The 23,248-nt window shown below is 48.0% G+C and overlaps 1 protein-coding gene across 9 annotated transcripts in view; it reads right to left on the reverse strand.

Moving 5' to 3' along the window:
- Positions 1-780: 780 nt before the first annotated feature.
- The window catches only part of LOC131086080 (protein ecdysoneless homolog), a 95,511-nt gene continuing 73,043 nt past the window's right edge, over positions 781-23,248 (reverse strand). The window contains exons 2-12 of one of the 9 annotated variants that reach the window (XR_009114713.1): positions 9,163-9,280; positions 7,679-7,804; positions 6,860-6,945; positions 5,999-6,105; positions 5,402-5,579; positions 4,889-4,956; positions 4,591-4,811; positions 3,758-4,059; positions 2,821-2,930; positions 2,269-2,368; positions 783-1,047 (exon numbers count right to left, since the gene is read on the reverse strand). Coding sequence is in view for 1 of the 9 variants with exons in the window: in XM_058028843.1 (XP_057884826.1) it covers positions 3,847-4,059; positions 4,591-4,811; positions 4,889-4,956; positions 5,402-5,579; positions 5,999-6,105; positions 6,860-6,945; positions 7,679-7,789 (984 nt within the window). In the remaining 8 variants the exon portion in view is untranslated. Of the gene's footprint in view, positions 1,048-2,268; positions 2,369-2,820; positions 2,931-2,959; positions 2,979-3,375; positions 4,060-4,590; positions 4,812-4,888; positions 4,957-5,401; positions 5,580-5,998; positions 6,106-6,859; positions 6,946-7,678; positions 8,080-9,162; positions 9,438-23,248 lie in introns of those variants that run through there. The other 8 variants (XR_009114716.1, XR_009114714.1, XR_009114712.1 and 5 more) reach the window with 8 other exon arrangements.

The raw sequence follows: 23,248 nt of genomic DNA on the forward strand, positions 1-23,248 counted from the left end.
GTCTCTGAGCACCACCAGCGCTGTGATGTGCCTTGCCCTGCCCCTGCCCTGGCTGCAGCAGCCGCCTGTTGGGACGGGCCCTGTTCTCTAAAGGAGCTGCACCCAGGGACCATTGGGGCAGTGCTGGGTAAGAAGTGAGGGGTGGGAAGTGTGAAGGGAATAAAATAGAATGGCATAAAAAAAAATGATAACAGAACTGCACCAGGAATGGCCACTGACTGCTGTCACCAAAAGAGCTGCACTGAGGGACGGCCACACGTTTCCGTTCCCACACAGAAATGCTGGGACTTGCCTTCTCCTCAATAACCATCAGTGGCATTTCCAAGGCCAGCAGGTACACTCAGACATGTCCAGAATCATCGTTACACTGGGAAAATGGGATTGGCATCAGCTGTGACAAACATCAGGAAGAGCACAGGAGCAGAAATAGGGATTTCCCAGCTCCCTCCCAGGGAGAACAGTATCAGCACAGGGACAGAAAATGCTGATAGAACATCCTTTCCCACTGCTCCCTGTACTCAGCTGGAGGTAGCATCCTTTAGCTTGTGCTCTTCAGTGGGTTTACCCATGGAAATACTGCAGAGGGATGCAGAAGATTTACTAGCATGTTAAAAAGAAGCTGAAAACCCAGGAAGGATGACATTCGGGATAGGGACACAAGCAAATTCACACATCATATGATAGTTAAATATGGGTGCTGTAAGTATGCAGCATGGAGGACAGCTAGATTAAACTAGAATAGATTCCAAAACTGTTTGGCCTTACAACTGCAGGTAAGGTTAATGACTCTCACCAATTAAAAAAAAAAGGGAAATCTGCTCAGAACTAATTTGGATCACCATCCCTGCAGCCATTGGGTAGCACGACTCCTTGTCTCCACCAAACTACAAAAGTTTTACTGGAAATCTCTCATTTTCTGCTTCCTACCTGCACTCAAGTGACCTGTGTGATCTCTCTGAATGAACTGAGCTTTCCCTTCACAGCAGCTCTGCTCTTCACTTGCCAGCCTCGTGCCCTTGGCAATTTCCATCTGGCAGCGTTGGCCTGCTGAAGGAGAGGCTCTGTTCCAAACATGCCCACTTTGCAGCAGTGCCCCACGATGGGATGTTCTCCTGCCTGGACTAATCCCTTTGCTTCTCAGCTCCAGCTGCAGCCCACAAACCTGGCAGTTGTTCAGGAGCCTTTGCCATGGCACGGCCCCACCCAGCTGATTGCCAGCCTGGCAGCACAGTGGGCACACATTCCCAGCCCTGGCCGTTGTTTCCATCCCGCTGCAAGGAGCCCAGTTGTTCCCCAGTGTTCCTGCAGGAATCCAGGCCCAGGGGTCTGTGGGGTTTGCAGGGGCTCTCTTGGGGGTACCTGGGGGTGTCTGTGGCATTGGGGAGGGGGGCCTGAGCTCTGGGGGTGTCTCTGGGGTCCTGATCTTTTCCCCTCATATTTCCCATCCTTTTTCCTCTCATGTTTCGCCCCCTTTTCTCTTCACCTTTCTAGAGCTTTCCTGCTTCTTAAATACCACGTTTTCACCACTGTGCCATCTCCACTTTTTAAGCCTTCTTCCCTTTTTCTGCTGCCCTTTTTTCCTCCCATTTTTCCTGCCCCTTTGCCTGCTTTTTTCTGCCCTTCCTTGCCTCTTTTTTTGCTGCCTTTTTCCCCAGTTTTTGCCCCTTTTTTCCCCTCCATTTTTTTCTTCTGCCCTTTTTTTGCCAACTCTTTTTGAGACTTTCTCTTCCACCCCTTTTCTACCAACTTTTTTTCCACCTTTTTTTTTTGCTGCCCTTTTTTGTCTCTTTTTTCCCAGCCTTTTTTGGCCCCTCGATATAAATCCCTCAATGGAATCAGTGGGGGTTTCTACCAATTTCAACCCTAAAAATAAGGCACATAGAGATTCCTTGTCAATGTAAACTGAAAGATGATGAAAATTGAAGGTTTGCTCTCATTTCAAACCCATAAAATCCCATCACAAAGGGTGTTCCCTGATCTATTTCAGCAAGAAAATGGGGATTCCCCATCCATTCATAGCCCTGAAATAATGGCCAAGGCAGGGTTTCTTTCCATTGATCCCCTCAACATTGCAGGTGAATGGGGATTCCCCCAGGTGAAACACAGACAATAAGGGAAAATTAACCAGTTAAACAACTCCAGAATACACTTGGACAGAAATCCATTGAAAGGGAACCACACACCACTTGTCTGCCCTAATTAATTCCATCGGGCTTCCTTCACTAAAAACACTCTCAGAATTAAAAGTGGAGATGCCTGGTGTGTTACCTCAAAGCAGAGGAAGAGGCAGCATGGAAATGCTTCTTCTGCCATGGCAAACTCTCCTGGGAGCACTCCCAGAGCCCTGCAGGGCTCCCCTGGGAAGCTGCTGAACAAATGGAAAGAGTTGGGATGAGCAGAGCCCCAGAGAAATCCCAGCCCCACTGATGGAAAAGTCAGATTATCCAAGCAGCAACAGCAGCTGGAGTGTTTGCAAAAGAGCAGCTTTGCTCTGAACCCAGCTTAGGAGTTCTCCTCATGCACTAAGGGAGCCCCTCCATCTATTTGGACCTTTTCTATAGCACAGGCCACACAGCAGTTCAATGTGATCATGTTCTTCAACTCAATTATGCTTTAAAGTACCTAAACTTGATCTAGCTACTCATCAGTAGAGAATTTTATGTATTTTCAGAGTAAATCACCTTCCCTGGTCAAACACCAACCCTTCCCAAGGTTCAAGTACCTCTGTTTTCCAGCACTAACTGCTCATTATTCTTGTCTCAATTAAAAAAGCCTCTGTTAATCCCATTTTTCCACCACAGATTTGTCTGAGTCTCTCACCTCTCAGCAGTCCAAATTCCTTGAAATTTAGCAGAACCTTCTTCACACTTCCCAGCTCTTGCTGTCCATCTCTAATCCCTGTCCAACCTGCCAGTGCTCTCCCTGAACTGCTGACAAAGTGAATTACACAACATCAGTGCAGGACAACTCATTAATTGCTGAATGAAAATGAAATAAAGAGAAATTAAGAAGCTGATTTGGACCCAGCAGGACTTCCCTGTTGGTGTTTGTGTATCAAGAATTTCTATCGATTTTATTGCAAACTTAACTTGTTGAAACTAAAGTAGTCACATTTAAAATAGATTTTTCATTCCAGATGCAAGCAACATGCTGCATGCCTTCCAGCCACATTTTCACTGAAAAAACCCCAAACTGCTCAGCCTGGGCTCACATCATGCCAGCAGTAGCTGTATATCAACATTCAGCAGTAATGGAATTCATTCAGAAAACGAAAAATTACAAAAATACTTTTACTCCAAGAACTGAGGAAGTTATGCATATCTTCAAAAAATTCAGTAATCACGTTGTATTTTTGATTTTATTGAAATAAAATTGAAAAATACTTCTGGCCAATATTTACACATTTGATCCAATTACTCTTCCTGCAGTGTGGTATTTCCCCACCTGCCCCTGAAGGCAGCAGCATTTTCAGAATAAGAACTGCTCCCCAGATATTGAACCCACTCAGCAATGGGTAAAAGGACATTTTAGAAACGTGGCAAATTGGAGCACTGAATGAAAAATGGGAGAGGGGTGTTGTAATAAAAGAAAACATCATTTGAGTCATGCATTCAACATCATTTTTCAGTTTTCTGGAATTGTACTAGCACTGGGAAAATCTCATTTCCACCCAAGACAGTGTGCAAACAGAAGCTTTTGCAGGTGAATTCACTCTGCTGAAGTGACACAGAATGAACAGAATGCTCCAAATTCAAACCTTTGGCCTCTTCTCCCCCATCCTGCTCGTGTGTCTGTGCTCCATCTCCCCAGCAGCCATGTCTGGTGCCAAGGCTCTCCCTGCCTTGCTCAGCTGCCAGTGAGCTCTGTGCTCTCAGGTAAATTCACCCCCAGGCTCTGTAAAATGCTCGAGGTGGGTCCTGCCAGGCCAGCCTGGGCACTGTAGGACTCGAGCAGCTTTGCCACCAGGTTCATGTCCACATCCAGGGCTGCCAGCTCAGCAGCCTCAGCTCCACAGTCAGGGCCAGCACTCTCACATGGGGCTGCTCCAACAGAACTTGCCTGCAGGGAGTACAAAGAGAAAGCTTTATCAAATTGCAGGAGCAGATTTAAGGAGATAAAAAGGGAAAATCATAGGAGAAAAGAAACAACAATTGTGCAGCCAACAAAGTCCAGTACACTCCTGAGTCCTGACAGACAGGAATTCAGACACCAAATGCTCTTGCCAGCTGAAAATCACCATTATCCATTACCCAGATTAGGTTCCAAGAGAAGGACACAAAGTGTTGCTGAGTTCTGGCTCAGCTTCCTATGGGAGAAAGCTACTACAGGACCTCACAAATGAAGCTGCAGCTGCTTGCCCTACTACTAAAAACAGGGAAAAGATGAACAAACTAAAACTAAGCCTTGGAAAAGATGGGCAAATTCCAAGCTTAGCTAAGTTTCAGTTTATTAAAAACGTATGATGGTGCAGGTCCAGCACACTTTGCTTGCATGTGGGAAGGTTTCAATCCCATTACTCAGAATGGCCACTTGCAGCACATTTCCTGCTTGGAAATTACTGCTGCAAATCAGAGCCCAAGGCACACTCACCCCTCTCTTGTGGCTGCTGAAACTTTTCCCAACGTTGGTCTGTGCCAGCTCACGGTCCATCTCCTCCATGTACGCCTTGAGACTGCCCACGAGCTCCTCAGGAGACACCTTCTGCTCCTGCCTTCCATTCCCAGCATCCAGCTCTTCATCATCCTCAGCTGAGAAACCAAACTCCTCCTCTTCATCCACATCATCAGAATCCAGCTCCTCCGAGTCTGCCCCTGCACATGATTTGGTGTCAGTAGAACAGCAAAGAAATCAGTGCTGGCATTTGTTTCAAAGAAAGAAGCAATCTCACCTAAAATTCTGTCCAGGGCTTTTGTAAAAGAATCTACATCAAAGGTAACTTGGGATTCATCAGATGACCTGAAATATAAAAATATTTTTAAAGAAATGAAGCTTCTATGCTTGCCTAAGCCTGACACAGGCTCAAGCCATACTGATTTCTATCAAGCCAGGACTGAAGTTGGGACATTCGAATTTAAAAGCCCTCAGAAGTTTGAAGCCTGTATGGATGAGACATCAAACAGTGAGTGGAAGAATTCTTGGCATAAAAAGAGAAAAATTGTGAAGACCACAAAATCCACCTGAGGGACAGAGAGCAGCTCAGCCTGCAGCACTTGAACCTGCACCAGTGCCAGAGTGGCACCAAGCTGATTTAAAGCAAGTACAGGGTCACTGCTCTGCCTTTGCTTCAGGCCCTGCTCAGCACAGCACCTTCAAACTCTGATTCTCTGCATCACAGAACCAAGCACAGGGCTGCAGCACAGTGCAACATTCCACACCAGAGCCAAACTCCAGGTGCTACTACCATGGCATTTCTGCTCCTTCGTGCGTGGACACTTTGGACACAAAAGCCTTCATGCTCTCAGCAACTGTTTCCAAGTCATAGTTTTGCTCCTCCTCATTTGGGGAAGAAAGGGACTCATTTCTTGTCTCCTTCAGCATCTGATCCAGAGCACCTGGTGTCATATCCAGCCAGCTGTCATCTGAAAGGACACAGCACAGATCTGTTACTCTGCACAAGCCTGCTGGCCCACAGGCCCAAACCAGCTGACTGACAGGGCTGCAACCATCCTACAGCTCAGTTCTGCAGTTCAGCTCTTGTGCTGGTCCTGGCTCACACACAGCAAAGGCACAGAGAGGCTGAGAAGAACTGAGTGCAGATTTCTTGTCACTACTTACAAACTCTGCTTTGCAGAGCTCAAACTCAGAGAGACCATTCTAGTCGCTGAGAAGCCTTTGGCCACTCAGTGGAGGAAGAAAGGCTTACTCTAAACAGGGAGAGCCAATCCAGTGTTTAGTCTTGAGGAAGGCTGGATTTGCTCTCCCTTCACAGCTGTCAGCATTGCCCCTCTCCCCCCACAAATAACCATCTGTAACAGGAATAATTCCCCATCCAGCTCACCATCCTCTGCAGGAAGACAAGCTGCTTCTCTCTCCAATTCCTTCAGATCAATGGGGGTTGTCTGTAGTAGTGCCAGGATTTCATCACCTGGCCTCACTTCATCACAGCTGGAAGAAAAACCAAACTCAATTTACTGAAATGGATTCAATGGGATCACATGCTCTGCATTCAGGTTTTCACTCGAATTCTTCATTTTTCCTTCTGTGCAAACACATCAAAAAGGGAAATGAATCTGGGGGAAGTACCAGAGCACTACCCAGAGCATTGGCCAAAACAGGACACAGGCAGTCCCTGCAATTCCCAGCTGATGGCTCCAAACCCATTGGTCATGGCTCTTTTCCTTTACATTTCATTTGCCTTGGTAAATATTAAGATTGCCAGATCCCAACCAGCACAGACTGGAAACTCAAAAAATAACATCAAGATATTATGGGCTGGCAAAGCCTCAGATATTTCTGTAGTGATTTAGTTTTTGGATTTGATCTTCCAGAGAAATCCACAGCCAGCTCCTTGAGCAAAGGAGACAGATTACCCTGTATTCATTATTCACTGGCACTGCTTTTCAATTAAACTTTTCTACACTTTCTACAGTCAACCAAGCAAAAATTGCATTGCAGTCACCACTTGGAATCCACTTGGAAGAGCTCAGCATTTCACAAAACCAAGATAAAAGAGTTACTCAAGCCAGAACTTCTCCCAGTGGAGCATTCCAAAGGAATTAGTACTTGTATGTCCTGGCCACAGCTCCCATGTTAAATGTGCAGTGGAGAAAAGGGTTCAGGTGTTTGTAACAAGGATTTCAAAGGTCACTTACAGGATTTGTAGGGTATATGACACTCATGAATTTCAAGCAGCTCTCACCTTTCTGGCACTGCAACAGATTGCTGGAAGTGATCTTCTGCCATGTGCAACAGCTCCAGGTACTTGGCTGATCCTTCCATTTCTCCCTATTGAATGCAAGCCACAGCCATGAACCCAAACAATTCCAGGCTTCCTAAGGGTGACTGTTGGTCACACAGAAATGCTGAGAGAACCAGAACAACTAAAACCTCTTGGCCATCTACGCTTGGAACTCAATACAGCAAAGGGGCACTCCTGTATTTGAGGTATATTAAAGGATATTAAACTAAGAATCTCAATAAAGTCGTCCAATTTTATAACCTTCAAACAAGTATTCAATTTATGTCCAATTTATTAACTTCAAAGAAGTAGTCAAAGGCATCTTTTAAAAAAAACCCTACAGAACCTCACCAAACCCCCAGAAGTCCCAAAAACCACACACACATGAAAATTACACTTGCATGGGCCCAGATGGGTCTATGGTGTTATGTATGGATCTTGAAGAATATTGAATTATAGAGGGGTGGAAATGAAATGGAAACCAGTGAAATCAGTCACACCTCACACAATCACATATGGGGGTTTTCTTCACTCAAGCGTATTTCTCCCCTTGCTTTAGATGAATGAATCAATCCCCACATCTTGCTTTTTCCTTTCTAATTTCCAAAATAAATTCCTTTCAAAGGGGAACAAACTGCACATTTAAACGCATTAATTCATTTCACACAGAGATAAGGATTCAAGCTCTGGCCCCACTACAACTCCTCACACAAGTTCAAGGGTTAAAATGTGTTTTCCCTGGAACCTTTAAAAGCCACAGACACTGAAATACTCACAGACCTTGAAATAATCCTTCTCCTTCAAGCTCCTGAGGAATCTCTCCCACAGAGGACCCCTTAACACGTTTCCCTTGGCATCAGGAGCCACTTTACTGCTCTTGGAGCACAACATTTCAAAGCCATGAGCCTGCAGACAAAAGATGCAACAACAAGAGGTTCTCAAGGTGGGACAGACTTTGCTCACATTTCTCTGGACAAGCAGGCAACCTCCAGACAACGACCCATTCCCTGCACATGCATGAGCCAAGGCCAAAATGCCCCAGGAATCATTCCCAGCTTCATGCCCAGCTCGCAGGCTCTGTACTGAGGATGAGCTGGGGCGGGCAGGGTGTATCCACTGCGTCTGTCTGGAACAAACTGCTGCTGCACCAGCTGTGCATACAAACACCGAGTGAAAGTCACCTGCAACAGCCAGAGCAGAAACAAACACTCCCTGCAGCGGGACTGGGCTGGGGACAGCCAGCAAACTCCCTCCAGGTCACCAGAGTGCCTTTGAAGACACCCATATTACAGGCATTGCTTGAGACTGCATTCAAAATATATCTTAGAAAGATTTTTCTGATAAATTGCTTTTCAGGCTTTACAATGTTTGTTCCAAATTGAAATCCCCAAGCAAATATAAACTTTAGTCATTCTAAATACATTAGGAATAATCCTTAATATTCTGGAAAATCCCTATTTGAACTGCCATAAGTTTCATCAAATATATCTTGTTTCCTTAACAACAAAAACACCATGTTTCTCTTCAACTAGAGAAGTGCTTCAGGGGAACCAAGATATCCTAACTGCTTCAGAACATCCCAGGCATTAAAAAGCAGCATTTCAGGTGTCACATGTGACCTCTGCTGCTCTCTGATCCTAAGAAAAGCCCTGAATGCTCTCAACTCCCTCACTCTGTCTGTTCCCTGAAACAATAAGAAAGTATGACCCTGACTCTCAAGGTACACACTTGCAATCCATTTTGGTGTTGTGTTCCAGCCCTTTTAAGAATCTTGGAGTAGGGGAAAATAATTGAACAATTTTTTGCTAATAACCAAATAAATTATTTCCATTTTAATTCATTGCATTAGCAGCCATTCATATTCGGGTGAAGGTGTCTGCTCATTATTTCACCTGGACCAGACAAAGCCTGTGTCCTTACAGAGACACCAACACTCCAGCCCTGAGCATTCCCTACCCTCAGGGACACTTGTGAATCCATGTCTGCTGGGGTTTTTAAAGTATTCATAAACCCATAGAAAGGCTTAGGTTAGAAGGGACCTTAAAGATCAACACCTGGTTCCAACACCCTTGCCACAGCCAGGCACACCTTCCACTAGCCCAGGCTGCTCCAAGCCCCATCCAACCTGCCCTTGGACACTTCCAACGTGTCTGGGATAGGGAAACACCTCCAAGGATGGGCAATGCTAAGACAGGACCTTCAGAGCACAGGCACTGCCCCTTGGCAGCCCTCCCACTAAAGCAGCTCAGCAGCACCCGCCTTACCTGGCTGCCAGCCCCGGCAACTCCCTGCTCATCTCCCGCAGCAGCTACACAATGAACCACTCATCCTCCACGTTATCCCCGAACTCCGCGGGGCCGCCCAAGTGCGCCGGGATCTCGCCTGCACGGGGCACAGAGAGGAGAGGCGGCTCAGCAACGCCGTGCCCAGCAACAGATTGTCCACACGGGCTGCGGAGTCTCCCTCACCGCGGATATCCCAGACCCTGCTGACAGAATCTTGTGTCCTGTGCTCGCGGATGGCCCGGCTGCAGCAGGGAGGCGGCACCAGATGCCTCACTGGGTTAACCCGTGCTGTGACACCGAGAGTCGGGGAAGCCGCCGGGTCCCACTCACACCACCCCGGTTCCCCCTCACATCCCCTCGGTTCCCGGCTACCGGGTCCTCCTCACACGGCCCAGCTCCCCCTCACAGGCTGCCCGTTCGCGGCCTCCAGATTCTCCTCTAAAGATGCCGGTTCTCGGCTGCCGGATGCCCTTTAAACGATCCCCGACGGGTTTCCCCCCACACCCTCGTCGATTCCCGGCCCCGGTTTCCCCTCACACGCTGCAGGTTAAAGCCGAGTCCCCGGGAGTGGAGAATGCCCTGGCGGTACCGAGGGGCAGCCCCGTGTGAGCTATGCTGTGCCGAAACCAACAGTGGGTTTTACATTGCACTCTGCTGAGCCAAAGAGACTTGGGTTCAGATCCCCCAATCCGGGCTCCGCCAGGCGGTACAACGGCGAAGGAATCGATCCCGGAGAAGGCAGCGGGGAGCGCCGGAAAGAGGGGATGGCGGTGGGACCGGGGAGCAAAAGGACCGCACCATGATCGGCTGCAAGCCAGTCAGACGCAGGAAAATAGGACAGAAACCGTCAGGCACCCGAAAGTTCGAAACTGCAGCGGCAGTGGCGGCTCTACGTGTGTCTGCCTGGGACCGGACAGGCAGCTCAGAGCGGCGTGTTCGTCTCATTCCGGAGCGGCGGCGGCACCCGGAGCACGGCGAGGCGGAGGCAGAGCTCGGAGGTGGCTCCAGCCCAGGTGGGACCGCGGTCGGTGCTGCCCCAGCTCGGGGCTCGCTGCGGGCGGAGGGGGCCGCGGTGAGGGCCGGGGGGTTCTGCCGAGTTCCTGGTGCCGGCTTCCCCCGTGTGCCCCCTGCGCTGGGATCGCAGCCGTGGGAGCGGCTGCCCGCGCTCTCCTCCTTGCCCGGATGGCCGGCATGGAGCCGGTGCCGCGGCAGCGATGGCTCATCGCGGCTGCTCTCGCTAGGACGGAGGCGGCTGCTCCGTGCCCGGCACCGTTCCCGCCCGTGCGGCACCGGGCTCGGGGCCGCTGCTCGGGCGGGAGGTGTCCGTGCCCGACTCGGGGCTGGCACGGCATGAACTTGAACCCAGTGCCTCAGAGCCCAAAGCGCTGCAGGCGCCGAGTGCGGGCACAAAGCGGCGCATCCTGCCCGCTCCGGGGCCGAGGCTTCTCGGCGCTGCGCTCTGTGCCGGGAGCCGCTCCGTGTGCCCAGGCAGAGACCCAGAGCGGCCGTGCCGGCGTTCGGTGTGCCCGGGCTCCGAGGCGCCGGGGCAGGGAATCATGCGGGGCACAATGGTGAGCAGCCCGGGGCTGCTGCTTCTCGCCCCTCGGCAGGCGGACTCCGAGCCGCAGCTGCCCCGGGCCAGCAGCAGCCGGCAGCTCGCAGGCGCTCTCAGCGCCCGGCCCGGCACGGAGCTGGGCTGCAGCGGCTGCAGAGCCACAGGGGCCGCGGCTGCGGCCGCCGCAGAGCTCCCGGAGGCTGCGCTTGTCTCCGCACCTGCTGCCGCACCTCTGGGCAGCGGCGACAGCGCAGCCACAGCTGCCACCGCCCTCCTGAGCCCCCGCACGGCCGGCACCAGCAGCGACCTCTCACCGTGTCCCTTTCAGGGTGCCATCAGCGCGGCTGCAAAGCTGTTCCCGAGGCCGAGCTCCCAAAAGAACTGTCAGCATTCCTGATGTCTCGAGAGCAAGGTGCTGCTTCTTCCAGCCAGAGAGATGACACCTCTGAGCAGAAGAAGAGAGAGTTCTGCTCCATGAGAGGAGTTGAGAATGAGCATCTCCAGGAGGAACCAGCAGCCGCACTTCCACACTTGCCTGGGGCCCAAGAAGCCTCTTGGCATAAGCAGGGGGATGCCACTTGTGAGCGTGCAGTGAGTGCAGATGTGGAGAATGGATTCTGCACCAGGGACGGGAGCGTGAGGGAGCCCCTGGCTCCCCAGGGCACAGCAGCAATGGGCAATGAACAGAGAGGGAACCTCAGAAGACTCCTGGGTGAGTACAGGGCCACCCCTGTGCCCTCTAGACAGGGGCCCGTGTCCCCTCCCAAGGCCAGGGCTGGAGGTGTGTGGCTGTTTCCCGATGTCTGGAAGAGGCCTCGTGCTCTGCTGGGCCCCATCCGTGGCTGGAAGCAAGAGCCCCAGCTGCCCCCAAGGCTGTGCAGTTCTCCTGCTGCAGCCTGTGCCCACAGCTGTGTCCCTGCCTGTGGCCAGGCTCTTGGCTCTCTGGCTGCCACCTGAGGGAGGCCCACGCTGCCTCAGGGCTCCCTGCTCTGCTCCCTGGCCGTGGGCTGAGCAGATTGCAGGGCTGGCTCTGCTTCTGGCAGCCAGCAGCTCTTTCCTGCTCCAGGTGAATGGTTCAGGTGCCATCCCGTGGGCACGGCGGTGCTGATTCTGCTGCTCCTGGTGCTGGCGCTGGCATTGGGGGCGGCCTTGGCTGTGCTGGCAGGTAAGGGAGGGGCAGCAGCGTGGGCCCAGCCCCTCGGGGCAGAGCGGGCTCCCTGCTCCCTGCACAGGGGAATCCTCAGAGCTTCTCCTCTTCCCCCTGCAGCACCACAGGTTCCAGTCACCCCTGCGACCCCGCAGTGCTGTCCCTATGACTGGATTGGCTACCATGGGGTCTGCTATGGCTTCTCACGGGATTACAGCACGTGGGAGCAGGGTCAGGAACGGTGCTCCGAGCTCAATGCCTCCCTGGCCATTGCCCAGGATGAGGAGGCCATGGTGAGTGAGGGGCTGCGGGCGCTGTGGGGTGGCTGAGGGCAGCCTGGGGGCGCTCCTGGGCCGGGCTCGGTGCTCGCAGGGCCGGGGCTGCAGCCCTGGGCCGGGGCCTTGCAGGGAAGGAGCCCCGGCGTGCGGGGGCAGCCCCGGGCACGTGTCCCCCCGAGGGGCCGGGGCAGCTCCCACTCCTCTCTCCTGGGCAGGATTTGCTCTTCCGCCTCCGCGGGAACGGCGATTTCTGGCTCGGGCTGCGCAGACGGGGCGAGCGCCTGCACTGGGGGGACGGCAGCAGCTACAGCTCCCGGTGAGTGCCGGGGAGCCGGGCAGGGCCTGGGGGCACAGGGGCACAAGGGCTTCCCCTGGTGTCTTGGTTTGGCAAGATTGGTGTCTGTTAAGAAAGGCGGGAGCCTTTCCTGAAATGGAAAACGTAAACCCTCTCCCTCTAAATTATTATAGTTTTGAACTTAGAAGGCTCTCAGGCAAAGATGTGAGAGTAGGAATAACACTTCTTGACTAGGCGAACTAAATACACAAATGTAATCATAGAAACAAAGAAACCCCCTACTGACTGTGTCAGAACATGCCCTGACACTCTGTGGGTCAGGGTCATGGTAGCAGTCCCATTCAGTGGTGGCTGCAGCTCTCCTGCAGTGACAGGTGTGGTTGTGTTGGATCAGTGATCCTGTAGAAGGTTGGAGTTTTCCTCAGAAGGTCCTGTTGTGGTGTAGATGGGCCTGGTCTTCCTCTGGGAATCCAGTGGGCAAAGGCTGCTATGGTGTTCCAAACATCATGCTATATCCAGGTTGGAATGCTTGGCTCCACTCCCTGGGCAGAGCATCTCACAATGGGATGATAGAATTTTATCAGCCATGCAGTGACATTCACTTGGCCATTAACAGAATATATCTGCTGGAGGGAGGATTGATTGTGGAGGAGATAAAGAAAACTGCCCAGTTAACAGAAGATATCTGCTCTTCCTCTAACAGATGGTAATAAAAACCCGTGGTTTCCAACCTAAGGCACTGAGAAACCAGCTCTGGCTCTGCTCCTCCCTGCAGGGTTCCTGTCTTTGGCAATTCCCAGTGTGTGTACCTGGCTGATGAGAGATTGAGGAGTGACAACTGCTCAAATTCGCGGCCATACCTTTGCAGCAAGGCCCAAGCTCCCCTGTAACAGGGGCTGCACAAAGGACCTTCTCCACGCTGGGCAGTGCCAGCTTCACCTCTGAGCCCAGCACAGCGCTGTCCTTCCTCAGCTGCGCCCTGTGCCTTGCACTTCCTCTCAGGGTCACCTCAGTGCCTCTTCATCCCCAGTGCCAGCGCTGGGCTGGGGCTGCAAAGGAAAAGTCTCTGCAATCCATCCTGGCACAGATGCTGCCTGCAGGGAGTGCATTGCCTTCAATACACGTGAGAAACATGGCTCACTATTTACACTTTTCATACAAGTTAATTAAGGGTAAAGTCCTGCCCTGGGATGCTTGTCTGCTTGCAAAGGGTTAACTTAATGTATGTTTTCTATGTACTGTTACATATGTGAGCTGTGTGCACATTTTTAAGAGTTTTCAAGAATTTAAACTTAACTTTCAATTTACATGTTGTTTTGTTTGTTTTTAACTTTTGACTTCTCTTCAGGCCATCTTGTACCTTAAACTAATATATTTTATGTTTTCTTGTGGTTTTATCTTCTTGCACTATATCAGGATTTTTGTGATCAATACTAACTTGCAAAACAAAAATAACAAATATGGGTATTGGCTTAATACATAAATGCAAAAGCAAATACTATATTTGTTATTTATAACATTTTACAACAAGCTCGATTGGATAATCCAAATTGCCCTGGGCTCCTGGAAATCATCACAAACTGGCATGAAGTTGAGAATTTTGGACTGTCCTTGACAAGAAGTGAGAAACCACCCTCAGTTTTAAAATCTTAAAGGTTTTTTTAACCTTAAAAAAATACAACAGACTGAATAAGGAAAAATTACAGTGCTGGTGGTCTCTGGGACTAGCAGCCATGTGCTCATTTATAAAATGGATGCTCTGCCTTTTATACCCTCAGCCCCTCCCAAAGTTTTGTCAGTCAGCTCCTTCTCTGCCCTCCACAGGTGGAGATCACTTCCTCACACCTTGATTGGAGCTCAGGTGTTGTCCTGTGGCCCCTCCTGGCAATGAGCCGGCCCTCCCCAAATGCCCTGGGAACTGAGGCTGCTGCAAGGGGAGGGAAAGGGGGGTCTGTGAGGGGATATATTATAGTAACGGCACTCTACATCTACAAAACTTGTCCAAACATACACCTAATATCTGTCTGTCAATTGTGAGAGCCAACCATCACAATATTCATCTATTAAAGAAAACCATCTTTTCCTGACTCATTTGGCTTGAAGAATTAACTGCCATTTTCAATTCTGATAATCTCTCAAATAAAATTTTAATGAGTCATACTAGAATCTGTTTATCAGGATGAGGACAGTGAGAACAGAAGAAAAAAATCTCAGGTTTTCTTTAGGCAGACTTATTTGGAATGGACAAAATGGGATCACTGAGGTCTGGTTTGGCTTTTTAATCCCATCTACTGTGCCCATGGGACTGCTGCTCATAGCAGGGGAATCTTAGTGGTGAGTACAGAGGCCAACTCAGTCTTGCCTTCTGGTTCCTGTTGTTTTAAAAGACAGCTGAGCAATGACAGAGGTCTGGGGTGCCTTTCTTGCCCCCACCTTGCCATGCCTGTGGGATTGCTGCCCACAGCAGGGCTATGGAATCTTCTTGGTGATGAACACAGCAGCCAACCTGGTCTTGCCCTCTATTTCTTGTTTCACTCTGCTTGTTGGTCCTTAAGGAAACTGCCCCAATACCTCTGATGGTTCCCTGTGTACTACCCCTCAACAGATGCTTGTAATTCTCATCTATTAAAACAGGACAATTACATCAATAATTGATACAGTTCAAACTCCCTGCCTAAAGTGTTAGTTAAGCAATCTTTAAGCTGATGGCAGCTTGGCTCCACTTTTCAGATGTCTTCAATCTTCCTTGGTTCTCTCTCACCTGCTCTGCATGTCACAGGCTCTTCTTTGGGTTCTCTCACCAGCCTTTAATTCTGTTGCTGTGAGTCCCTCTCGCTCTAGGGTTGGCACAGCCCATTCAGCTCTCAGGTAGAAGGATCCTTCCAAGCCAAAAGGATTTCTGAAGCTGTCCTAACCTGCAGCCCCTGGGTGCCTTCAGGCCATCCATCCAAAAGGAAAAGTGGCTTCTGGACCCCGAGAGAGCCCAGTGATCTGTTGGCAGCAGAAATCAGGAATGGAGAAGGTGATTCCAGCTCTGCTGGGTGCTGTTCCTCCCCATTAGACAGGAGAGGATCAAGCACATTCCATCAGCCTTTGCTTCCTCAGGGCATGAAATCCCTGAGGAGACAAGGGCACCTCAGGGCCATCAGATCCCACCTGAGAGAAGGAAATGCTAAAAACCTCACCATGGTCTCAGCCACTCAAATGAGGAACTTTTCTTGTGGGTCCCCAACACCATTTCCAACAATGCCCAGCTGGTGCTGAAAATTGCATTCACATTCAGGGGGCAAAACCAATAAGGAGTCACAGACATCTGAGGTAAAATGAAGGTTTCCTAAAAGTAAAATTTCTCTTTGTTTTTAATAGTGGCAGATTTTCATCTGTTAAGCTCAACTCTTCTCTGACATACAAAGGGACATAAAATACAGAAACACTTTAGGTGCAACTTGAAATATTTGTTTTTTGGCAATTCTGTTTTTACATGGTGTGGCTGGATGAACACTACTGAAGCACACAAACACTAAGACTCCTACTGCAAACTGCAGAAATTACTGAAAATTCTCTTCTACTGGCAGCAAGAGTCAACACGTCTGAAGGTTTCCTTGTATGGAGAACAGTTACACTGAATGGTTTTGACATCAAAATCAACTGGAAAACAATGATTTCAGGTAAAGTGTAAAAAATGAACACTGTGTTATGGATATATATTATGGTGTTGGCCTTTTGCCTATATTAAAACGGATTCTATATGTGTGGTGTTAAAGTGACTTTGCTGAAAGCACATAGTTTCTATTTCTGTTGCTAACTAAAACTTGGAAGTAGATGATCTAGATATGCTTGTGTTAAAATGCCTGCTTGGTTGAGATAATATCCAAGGAATATATGATGCCAACTGTCAGCACTCATCTTCTGAAGGCAGTGTGGACCCAGGCCCAAGAACTGAAGGTGATGATAAAATGGACTAAAACCACAACCAAGAAACATGTGTGCTCTGAAAAGCAGGACCCAAGGAGGAGCCATGCAAAACAGTTCTTGGGGCATGTAAACTAGTTTGGGAAAAAATCTACATATGCACCAGGCTGATGCAAAAGAAATGCTATATAATTTGTGTTTCCAAACTAGCAGGTGTGCTCCATGATGAGGGCCAAGACACACCTGGCTGTAAACTCTGCTTTGTTGTCTTTGTCTCCTATTAAAGTCCTTTATTCAACTTCTACATTTTACCAGGAGAGGGAACAGTGGTTTTTCCACTGTATTTCAGGTGTTTTCTCAGTTACATTTTCAAGATGATTCACACAAACTAAATAAGGGCAAGACAGCATTACAGTGAGTCGCAGTTTGACATGGGAAGAATTTGGGGAAGTGATAAAAATGGCTTCTGTCTAACTAACCATCTGCTAAACCACTAAAAACGGAACATGCCTCTGGGGAAGACACTGATAAATGTTATGAACAAAAATTTGGTTAATATTTTTTTTGTGAGAAAAAGTTACAAAGAGGCAGCCAGATCACTGGCCCTGCCCAAGTTGTGTATGTTTTGTTATTGTAATCAGGGGTCGTTGTGGCTAATTGCTCCGTTTGTATTAGCAGAGCCTTGCCCGAGGCTAAGTTTTACCTTTCCCAGAATAGGGAAGACACCTGAGAAGGTGGGGGAGGTTATGCAAAGTGACTCCCAAGAACAGAATGCTTTGTGAGACCCCCGACTCCAAACTCACGGAGAAACCCCAAAAACAACGAGCCACCTAAGAGTTGAGAGACTGGAGTGATGTCTGGATGTGAGGAGCGGAGTGCTGGGCCTGCAAGAGATGCTGGAAACCTTCATCGTTCCTCACCCTGTCTTCGAGAGCCCCCGGGCCAGGTCTGGGAGGGGAGCGAGACTCGGACGGAACCAACAACTGGAAGGGATCACCACGGCCTAAAGGCTCCCACGAGGACCGGATCCCCAGCTCTGCCCCTGGCGGAGAGAGCTGCGCATATCCTCCTCCTCTGAGTTGCCCTGAGAGACACGATGGACGCTGCAGACCCGTCGAGCCGCCCAATCCTGAGCTGATAACTTATTAAAGGCATTAAACAGGAGAAGAAGTCTCCTGGCCCTGTTTATTTCAATAAAGACCAAAGGAACCCGTGAATTTCCCCGTCTGTCCGGGAGTGAGGTACCACAGCTGGGCGGGCGCTGCCACGGGGCCGGGCTGGGCCCCTTCCCCATCCCAGCCCCGCTGCCGGGCAGGGAGAGGGGGATGCTGCGGGCCGGATGGAGCCGGCCTTGCTCTCATCTCACTGCTTGTTACAGCCCCAGCCCGGCCCAGCCGAGCCCCGGGAGCAGCCCCAGGCCAGCATCAGGATTTTACCGCAGAGAAGCGGCCGCAGCCATCGGGCAGGGCAAGGAGAAGCCGCCCCTGTCCCAGCCAGCCCAGCCCCGAGCGCTGCTGCTGCTGCTGCTGCTGGTGGTGGTGCTGGTGGTGCTGGTGCTGCTGCTGCTGCTGCTGCTGCTGCTGCTGGTGGTGCTGGTGGTGCTGCTGCTGCTGCTGCTGGTGCTGCTGCTGGTGCTGCTGCTGCTGGTGCTGGTGCTGCTGCTGCTGCTGGTGCTGCTGCTGGTGCTGCTGCTGCTGGTGCTGGTGCTGCTGCTGCTGGTGCTGCTGCTGCTGCTGCTGCTGCTGGTGCTGCTGGTGCTGCTGGTGCTGCTGCTGCTGGTGCTGCTGAGCTCCGGCCGGGCTGATCAGATCAGAGCCGCTCCCCAGCCGCAGCTCCGGGTCTGGAACGGGGTCAGGGCAAACACCTGCAGGCTCCAAGAAGCACACAAACCCTTTCAGTGCTTCTGTCCTCCCTCGAGTGAGAGAGAAGAACAAGATACAAACGTGTAAAAGAACAACATGAAAACATCAAGGTCAGTGAGGGGGAAGTTAAGTCCCAAATTGGAGGGACGAGGAGATGCTTTGATTTTAAAGCTGAAATCCCCTTTTAAGCTATGGAGATAAGACACCTTTTCCCTATAATGCATAAAAGTATGGGAAGATGGAGGGTTCTAATTGATATCCAACAAAGGCCTCCACACTAAAGTAAGCAAATGTTATAGTAGCTGCAATCCCATGAGAAGTTTGAACAGAGAAAGAGAGAAGAGTAATCCCATAATGCCTGGAGAAAATCTCTGTTCCCACGGATGAAAATTATTTTGCAAATAAATAATAATCACTTTTGCCTTTAACAAGTTCATATTTAAAACAATACCCCATAAGTCAATATGACCCATAAACAAGCTGTAGGAAGGATGTAGAAAATGACAGAAGCTTCACGATAAATTTCACCTGTGCAGCTGCTATTTGTGACCAAATTAGGAACCAAGAGAAAACTTTCCTCTTGTGGAGAAGTGTCCATAACACTAACAAGAGGGACTTCTCTCTCTAAATGAACTGAAGAAAGATTTTTTTAGAGGTAGTAAACTAACTGGAAATGTTTGGTTTTGTTTCTTTACTTTGTCAGTGGAGAAAAAAAAGTTGTGGGAGGAGTAGAGGTTTTAGAAGTTTTCTAAAAGGTTTGCTTTAATTCTTGCTAATTTTTTCCTTTTAGTTACTATTAATAAAATTTTCTTAACACGTTTTTTAAGTTTTAAGCCTGCTTTAACTTTTTCCTAATCCTATCTCACAGCAGCAGGAAATGAGTGCACTAGTGATTGATCAGCACCAAAACCACTGCACAGGGCACTGTAAGACTTGGCTTTTTCAGAGAGAGGAGGGAGGAGCAAAGCTTTGCAACTTTGTGTCCTCTCACAGAGAATAAAACAAAAGTGACTACACTGTTATGAATGAGGTCCCTGTATGTCGAATTTAATAAACCACAAAATTAGAATTTAGCACCAATTTTAATCGAGCAGCAATTTTATATAAAATAATACAATCAAATATAATCAAGCAGATATAAAATAATTTGGCAGTGGTTTGGATAAAGCATAAGCAAAACTGATCAATCGGGGTATGGGGAGGGTTTTTCTAACCCTGCCTCATGTGCAAAAGGCAAAAGGATCCAAACAGAACTTATATACTCTATGCTAACACATACTCATAAATAATTTCCTGTAAATCCTCTCCTGTTTTCGATTATTGAAATCTATGTCACTGCACTGCACAGTGCATGCTCTGCCTGTTGCTAAAGGGTTTTTGGCCTTTCGGGGGTTGTTTGTGATGAAGGCTTCTCCTCATCCTCACTGTCCTTTGAACAACCCCACAGGTTGCACATGAACCCCATGTCTTGTGTAATAGAAGCCAGCTTTATATTCCAAAAATGAGCCTTATTATTTCATAGACACCTAGAATCATCTCAATTTTGTCCATCTCAAGACCAATTCTGCTTTGGGAGTCATCCCAACTCTGTTTCTCCCAAGGCTGATTCGGTTTTAAGATATTGCTTATCTCAGTACTCCATCCTCTATCCTATTTTTCCATGAACATCTGAGAACATCTGTTTCATTATACTAATAACATATCCTTTTCCTCTATAACTTTTAAACAAATATTTTCTAAAACATCAATATAGTTATAATTGTTAGCATGAATCATATTCATTTAGCACAATTTCTCCCGTTTTTTCTTTTGATCATATTGATTCATGCTTTCTATTAAAAGGCTGAATCTCAGTATCTTCTACATCCCCCAAAAATCCAGTTTTTCACATTTTCTCATTTCTCTTTTTGATTAAATTCAATAAGTGGTATTTTCACTTACATAACGCAGGAGATAAAAAGTGGTCTAGGCAACAATTCCAATAATGAGTCCAGCTAGTATAAACCACCAAATTTCCCCAAAGAGGTTCCAACTTTTAACAGGTACAATTTGCTTCTTTTGATCAACACTTTGCCATTGTTTTTTGGTTTTAGACAGCATTTAGATGTGTTATATTTTTCACAAACTCCTCCTTTTTCAGCCATTAGATAGCCCAAGGCCAATCTGCTCTGATAGACTGTTACTAGCAGGTGCATGCTTTGTTGGGTAGCTCTTTTGTTCAAACTGACCTCAATTACCTTTTGCAGTCTTATCAACTGATTTAACATATAGTTTGGAGTTGTCTATTCCCCAGATCTGTTTTGAGCCCAAACAGCTGGATCAGAAATGTTTATGATCCTTTCTGTGTGCCATTCATTTTCACTCCATTTATAGCTGCCCCTTATCAAAAGGTTTAGGTTTGCCTTGTTTTTGCCCATGGCTTTATCAAGTGGGGCTTTCTCCAGTGGATTTCCCTTGGACCAGGGCAGGGTGCAGGAGGAGAGTTGGATAACTCCTAACCTACAGGTCCCTTTCCATCTCCGGGGGAACTGACTGCACACTCACTGTCCACAAATCCAATATAGCCCATCAGGGGCCTTCCATGTTCTAGTTAGGTTGTCTGGTTGATTCCAATTTGGATCTGTATTTTCTATGGAATGGTAAGGGCTAGCAACAGAACTATTATACCAGCACAGATTAATTTGATTGTCCCCCTTGCAATCATTTCTCTTTGTTGTTCTCTAACACCCATCGGTTTTGTTTGGCCACCAGGTCATAGTTCTATTACGTGAATTTAAAATTAAGGTAGATTTACAGGGGGTATGTCCCACCTCTTTCGTATAGTTCTTTCCTTCTCAACTTCCAAAAACTGTTCCAATTACCTGGTGACTTAAAGTACACCCTTCAGGCCATTTTACTTTCTCAGAAATTTGGATGTAATTCCCTTTTTAAAAGTGTTCTGGATCTAGACCTTCGCCCCTGCATGGCCATCTTTCAGCCGTTGGAGTTTCCCCACAAATCCAACCTTGATAAATCCAACTCGGTTGTCATGTTTTGCATTAAGTCTACAAAAAGATTTCTACCTGAAGTTTGCAAATCCCAGTTGCTATTTTGCTGCCTTCATTGGCTATACCACACCCTTGGATTTTCCCCTTTATTCTTACCTCTCTGGTTTTGTTCTGAATTTCCCCACTCTTCTCTTTTTGGGAAACAAATGAATTCTCCCTCTGTGGGGCAGTCTGGGCATGAAGGCATCTATTGGCCCAATCCTAGATTAACTCCCCCCCCAATAGGCTCAGCCATTTCTGTGGCAAGTTTATAAACTTGTCTGGTTGTAACATTCAGCATCCACAGAGTGATGTACTGCAAAAACAGTCATTGAATTGTGGCTGTCCCACAGGAGTTGGTAGCATTTATTGCAGGGGTTGCAGATGCACAGGGTACCAGGATCCATGTCAGGAGCAGGTACCTCAGGAGTCTGGACTCTCCACCTCTCTCACGGCCCCTTGGGCTGCAGCCAAGGGCTGAGTTGTCTTCTCGGGAGCAGAGTTTGTGTCCTGGAACCTCATTGCTGATACCATTTCTGCTGAGCCAATCTCCACTCTTAAAACATGGATACAATGATTATAGCACAGGATACTATTTCTGTGTGCACCCCTCAATACAATGATTATAGCACAGGATACTATTTCTGTGTAGCCCACCTGCGTGAAAGGATGACAGCGCAGTATCCTTACAGTCTGGAGGCACTGTCCTGTCGCTTTCCCTGGGTTAATTGACAGTTCTTTTTTTTTTAAATATAAGGGGCTTCGTAGATGTGCCAACTACAGAGAATGTTTTAGCACTCTTTTCTATAAAACAAATACTAAAATGATTTAGTTAAGCAATTAAAAATATTGTTATAAGATCTATCTTACTGGTTGCTATTTACTTTGATGTTGGGTATAATTACTAAACAATCTTTGCCACCTGTAAACACAGCTGCCATACCCATCTATCTGTAGCAGAAACAAATCTATGGCGTGACTCATAAATTTCCTTCCCCCAACAGCTGTCAGTGATAACACAAGAATCTGTTTCACAATGGCACACTCGCTCTCTTGCCTGTTCATAGGCTGTTACAGCTAAAACTCATTGGTCTCTGTCTTCTATTCATTGAACAGCTGCATGAAAGGTTCTATCTCTATTACTTAAAGGTGTTCCTATAAAATCACTGTAAAGGCATGCTATTGTAAGTTGGTCACATAAGCGATTTAAGCAGGTTAAACAAAGCAGTTGATTTTCCCCTTGTTCTATTTTGGTTACCTTCCACCATGAGTTAAACTGTACAGACAATACAAGCCCACGGGGCACAGCCTAGGCCATGCCCAGCACACGTCCAGTGCTCTGTTTCTTTCTGGACCTCTGCTGCTGGCATTAGTCCCTGATCCCAGTGTCTCAGGAGACGCTGAATTCGTTCTTCGTGACGTTGTTTGGCCTCCAAATACAGTGGGGTCACTAAACCCAATGATTACAGAATTGATGGCAAGCTGGTGTTTGAGCAAAGGTTAAAATTTCATTTACAAAATTACCAAGTTTTTCATCTGTAGTCAAGTTGTTTGTATGTTCCAACTGAGCTCACTACTGTATGACTTATCAGTCTGTTTACGCTCCAGACACAACCCTGATGGTGGATAACCCCTGCCACAATGTTTATACAACCTCTTCTTACAATAGTCACATTCAAGTAACAAGTGTAAGCAAGTAGTTACAAGCTTACAATCAGTAGTGTGTATAAAAAAAAAATTCTTGACATAAACTATACTTTTTAGCCAGCGTTTGGTGCACATTGCACATTTTCCCTCTGCTGTAACACAATTACTTTGATAAACAAAACAAATCACTCATATCAAACACTCACACACTCAGTTTGGCCAAACTACATAAAACATACATTCATTCCTGTAAAAACTTTTACCCCAAATTATTTGGCTTTATAATTTCAAATTGTAATCCAAATCTTCGAATAATAGGCTTCAACAAAATTTTGGCTACTGT

The sequence above is a fragment of the Melospiza georgiana genome, chromosome 8 (assembly GCF_028018845.1).
Source record: "Melospiza georgiana isolate bMelGeo1 chromosome 8, bMelGeo1.pri, whole genome shotgun sequence".
Classification (NCBI taxonomy): Eukaryota; Metazoa; Chordata; class Aves; order Passeriformes; family Passerellidae; genus Melospiza; species Melospiza georgiana.